The sequence below is a fragment of the Ursus maritimus genome, unplaced genomic scaffold, assembly GCF_017311325.1.
Source record: "Ursus maritimus isolate PB19 unplaced genomic scaffold, ASM1731132v1 scaffold_16, whole genome shotgun sequence".
Taxonomy (NCBI): domain Eukaryota; kingdom Metazoa; phylum Chordata; class Mammalia; order Carnivora; family Ursidae; genus Ursus; species Ursus maritimus.
The window spans coordinates 3,874,769-3,879,417 of record NW_024424008.1 but is presented as its reverse complement, the minus strand read 5'-3'; the positions used below and the strand labels follow the sequence as shown (position 1 = coordinate 3,879,417).

The 4,649-nt window shown below is 43.2% G+C and overlaps 1 protein-coding gene across 1 annotated transcript; it reads right to left on the bottom strand.

Annotated features, from left to right (window-relative positions):
- Positions 1-2,178: 2,178 nt before the first annotated feature.
- Positions 2,179-4,308, bottom strand: LOC121099727 (olfactory receptor 481). The gene has a single exon (XM_040631314.1). It carries the CDS (start codon positions 3,115-3,117, stop codon positions 2,179-2,181), a length of 939 nt encoding a protein of 312 aa, XP_040487248.1. The 5' UTR covers positions 3,118-4,308.
- Between the last annotated feature and the right edge of the window lie 341 nt (positions 4,309-4,649).

Below are 4,649 nucleotides of genomic sequence, written 5' to 3'. Positions count from 1 at the left end.
AGACTCTAATATCAGCTTCTTCACTTGTACAGGCTCATATTTTGCTCCCTTACGTGCCTTCTCTTTTTGCCATATCCTCAGTTGATTTAGAATTTGGGAAGGAAAGAATAGGCGCCGATGTATATCCTCTCCAACAAAAGATGTACCAGTGCCACAGCACACCAGCTCCATCTGGGTGACTCGATTACTGAATCCGTAGAGTGGAAATACGGAGGAAAAACCTCTGCACGGACTTACCCTGATCAACGGGAGAGTCTGTAGGTGCCTAGAAAGGAGAGACTCAGATAAGGAAGCGGTGGGCATGCAACATGCCTTCCATCTGACAGAAGGAACGGGGTGGGGGGAGGCAGACTATTTTGACGGGTGTGCAGTGATGGTCACCCCAAATCTCTTGCAGTACTAGGCTTTACAAAGAGATGCCACTTACCGAGAAAGGACCAGAGGAGAAGGAAGAGATTTGTGAGAAGTATGATAAATTCAAGTCAGGGCGCACTGAGTTTGAGAGTCTGCGGGGAAAGGCCAGTGAAGAAGTTCATCTGTGCTCCCAGGAAGGGTATGTGGGGATTCTGTCATCACACAGGTGGCAGCTGAGCTCAGGGGAGAAGATAAGATCATTCAAGCGGATCATGGGGAGGGGAATAGGGCAGAGGCCTGAGGAGGTAGCCTGGTGAAAAGCAAAGTCTAAGAGGAAAAATGAAGACAGAGACTTCCAGAAACACTCAGCAAAAAGAAACCAACTTCAACTACCAGAGAGCAGAGCTCCCACCACGACTCCTAAGACGCCCTTTCTGAGACTGAAGTTACACCTTCGGGGGCCCTCTCTTTACAAAGGGCCATGTCTGTGCTGACTTTAACCCTAGAATTATTGCACTGGTGGGATTACAGGCCCATAGCTGATGCAAGTAAAGAGGCATGAACAGGGTAATAGGACCAGAGAAATTCCACAGAGTGGCTTCCAGGCAGAAAAGGAGGTTTCCTTGATCTGACCAGTGAAGAACCCAGGTCAGCTTGTAAAGCGGTCCCTCCAAACTGTCGCAGAATTTGCCTGACATTATTCATATGCTAATAATAAAATACATTAGTGAAAATATTAATCATAAATAATTGTGAAAGAAGTACAGGAAGCAGGGAATCAATTTAGACACAGTTGCCATAACCAGACTGGATCATAAGCGCCTTCAAAAAGGTCAGTGGAGGAAGCAGTGACAGTAGACGCCTCCCTGAGAGACATTACAAAATGTGTGGCAAACGTTTTATTTGCCTGAACCATAATCTCATACCTCTTATCTATCAATTATTGTTGAAAGAAAGTCCCAATATCCCAGTCTCCCTCTCCAAAGAAACTTCAGCTTTTGAAATCCTAGTCTAGACTCATCTGGTAAGACTCATATTGCGAAGAGTCCAGAGAGATGTATACAAAGTTCTTTCTGTGTTATCTGGGTTGGATCTCTTAATGGCCACACATGAATCACGATCTTTGCTCTGGCTTAAACAAAGTGAAAACAGCACCTTTTTGGAGACACTGACATCAATGTTTCCAAAAGTTTAAATATCCGTTGACAAAGGCAGGGCAGTGCCTTTAAAGGAAGTGACCTGAACAGCCTGACTTATCAATGTCACCATTTATTGCACATCTGCTGGGGACAAGTTTTTTTGCCAAATATTATTTAACAAGATGGCATTCAGTTAAGTTTGATCTTCGATGGAAATAGCTCTCTTTATTTTTTTCAAAGATTTTATTTCTTATCGTCAGAGAGAACACACAAGCAGGAGGAGTGGCAGGCAGAGGGAGAAGCAGACTCCCCACTGAGCAAGGAACCCCATGTGGGACTCGATCCCAGGACCCTGGCATAATGACCTGAGCCAAAGGCAGACGCTTGATCAACTGAGCCACCCAGGCGCCCCAGCTCTCTTTATTTAACTAGGACTCACAACTGACGAACGGAACTATTTCGCAAAGGTATTCTGACCTTGAAAAAGTTCATATTTAATTTGAATGTAGCAGATTTCGATGTTAATGATATATTTCACTTTCTATATGGCAGTAAACATTGGCTTTTTTCGATAGTTCTTCACTATCGAAGCGATACAGTTAATGGTAAACTTTGTCAAAGTATCCAGCACAAATGTTTCCCCAAATCATTGGTTTGTTATTTATGGATTCATATCTAATGCAATTCAGGAGAACCAATGTGTTCTAGCCATAAGTTTCCTCATGGCCCCTTTCACCTCCTTGTTCCTCAGGCTGTAGATGAGGGGGTTCAACATGGGGACCACCACTGTGTAGATCACAGATGCCACTTTGACCTGATCGGCTGAATAACTCGACTTCGGCATCACGTAAACAAACACAACTGTCCCGTAAAACAAAGTGACTGCGGTGAGGTGGGAAGTGCAGGTAGAGAAGGCCTTCTTCCTCCCCTCGGTGGAGCGCACATTCAGGACTGAGCGGAGGATGCAGCTGTAGGACACGATTATGGTAAAGAGTGTGCTTGTGAGGACCGACGCAGAAGAGATGGCGGGAGATATTTCGGCAACATAAACATGGCCGCAAGAAAGCTTCAGGAGTGGAAAGAGGTCACAGAAAAAATGGTTGATTTTATTTGGTCCACAGAAGGACAGATTCATCAAACAGCCCGTAAATGATGAAGCATTCATGCACCCACCCAGGTAGGAAGCCCCCAACAGGAGGAAGCAGACCACTGGGGACATCCGGGTAGAGTAGAGCAAGGGAGAGCAGATGGCCACATAGCGATCATAGGCCATGGCAGCCAGCAGGAAGCACTCTGTAGTCCCAAAAGTGACGTCAGAGCCAAGCTGGGCGATACAGCCAGTGACGGGGATGGTCGTTTTCTCTCTTAAGAAACTCACGAGCATGATCGGCGTGACTGACGTGGAATACCCGATGTCCACAAAGGCCAAATGGCTCAGGAAAAGGTACATCGGGGTGTGAAGCTGTGGGCTGCTTCGGATTAAGAGGATTATACTGATATTTCCCACTATGGTAACTATATAAACTCCCAGGAAAATCACAAAGAAGATAGCACATAGTGTGGGGTTATCTGTTAATCCCAGAATAATGAACTCTGTCACTGTTGTATGGTTTTCAGTCTCCATCTGTCCATTTAATGGTGCCTATTGGAATCAGAACCAGAGGAGGTTAAACTGGTTGAAATTACCCCACATTTAATGTAGATGTCTAAACAGAATGGTACAATTACAATCTGTAAATGGTAACTCAGCCTCATTCGTAGTACTTTGTGCACACAAATTTTCTTTTCAAATTCCATGAAAATATTAAAATTGAAGACTCAATGATCTTAGAATTCAGCTATTTTACTCCTACTTGTATACCACAGAGCAAGTCGTCCCCACGTACAAGGGTGTTACGGCGATACTGATTGTAATAACATAAACGGTAAATCACCTAGGTGATCATGGAGAGGCCAGCTCTTGATTTTCCACCCCCACCCCAAATGTCCCTCTGCCCCAGTATTCTCTTTGTCAGTAAATATTATCACCATTTATCCAGTTATTGGACAAAAAATATGGAGTTGACCTTGACATCTCTTTCTTACTCGATCATTTTCCTGGAATGAAAAAATTACATCCTTAGTTATAATTGATACCAAGGGCTGGAAAGTGTCTATGTTCAAGAGGAAAGGGCCAAACAGAAATTTTACCATTGTTATGAGCTAAATCCTGGACATTTTGCAAAATCTTCCAGGACTTATCTCTTACACCATGCTTTTTCATCCTTCTGAGATTGTATGAAGCAATAAGAAGAGTCCAGGTATTTTTATGGCCTGGGATTAATTGGAAAGTGAACTGAAGCATTTGGGGACCTGCATTAGTAAGCTTTGGTTTCATCAGTTCTATTAAGCAACTACAGGGAAATAGGAAGTGGGAGCATATGATGGTGATGGGGGGAGAGAGTAGTTAGAGAGGTATGGATGCAAGGAAGGCTAGGAAATTGGATTGAAAGAAAGATTAGCATTTCAGAATAATATTCCCTTAGTTCAAATTAGAGCACACGATCAAGGACAGGGGAGAATATATTAGTTACAGTCAGTCATTTGCATGGCTCTTCCAGTTTAAAGACCAACATATTCTTCTGAATAATTTGCTTTTTCCTGAAGAGCTTCTATCTGAAGAAGAATTAAGAAAACATACATACACGACTGTCAGCAGCCATGCACATTCTACTCAATGTCACATATGAATCATGGCAATGACGTCCTACAGTATGAACAGCCCTAGAGTTACATGTCTGAATTCTCACATCCTGGCATTTTAATAAGACAAAGCCTCAACCTGAAATGAAAAATAAATGGATGAAAGACACAAATGTTTTTAAAGCTGTCTGTGAGAGCTAGCAGGGAAGGCAAAGCGAGGTGCAGAAACAGCTCGGACTCTGCAGCCACACACACTTGGGATCGGTTTCTAGCTCTGCCTCTGTCTATGGAATCAGGGCACGTTACAAGAAGTTGTTGATCTTCTGTTTCCTTACCTGTAAAAAGGAAATAATGATACATACCTCATGTGATTCTTGTGTTAAAAATGATATGATGTGGATGAAAAGACCAAGCGCTGTGTACGCAACAAATAAGTGCTCAGTTACTAATACTTTACTTGAAATAATCAACTTG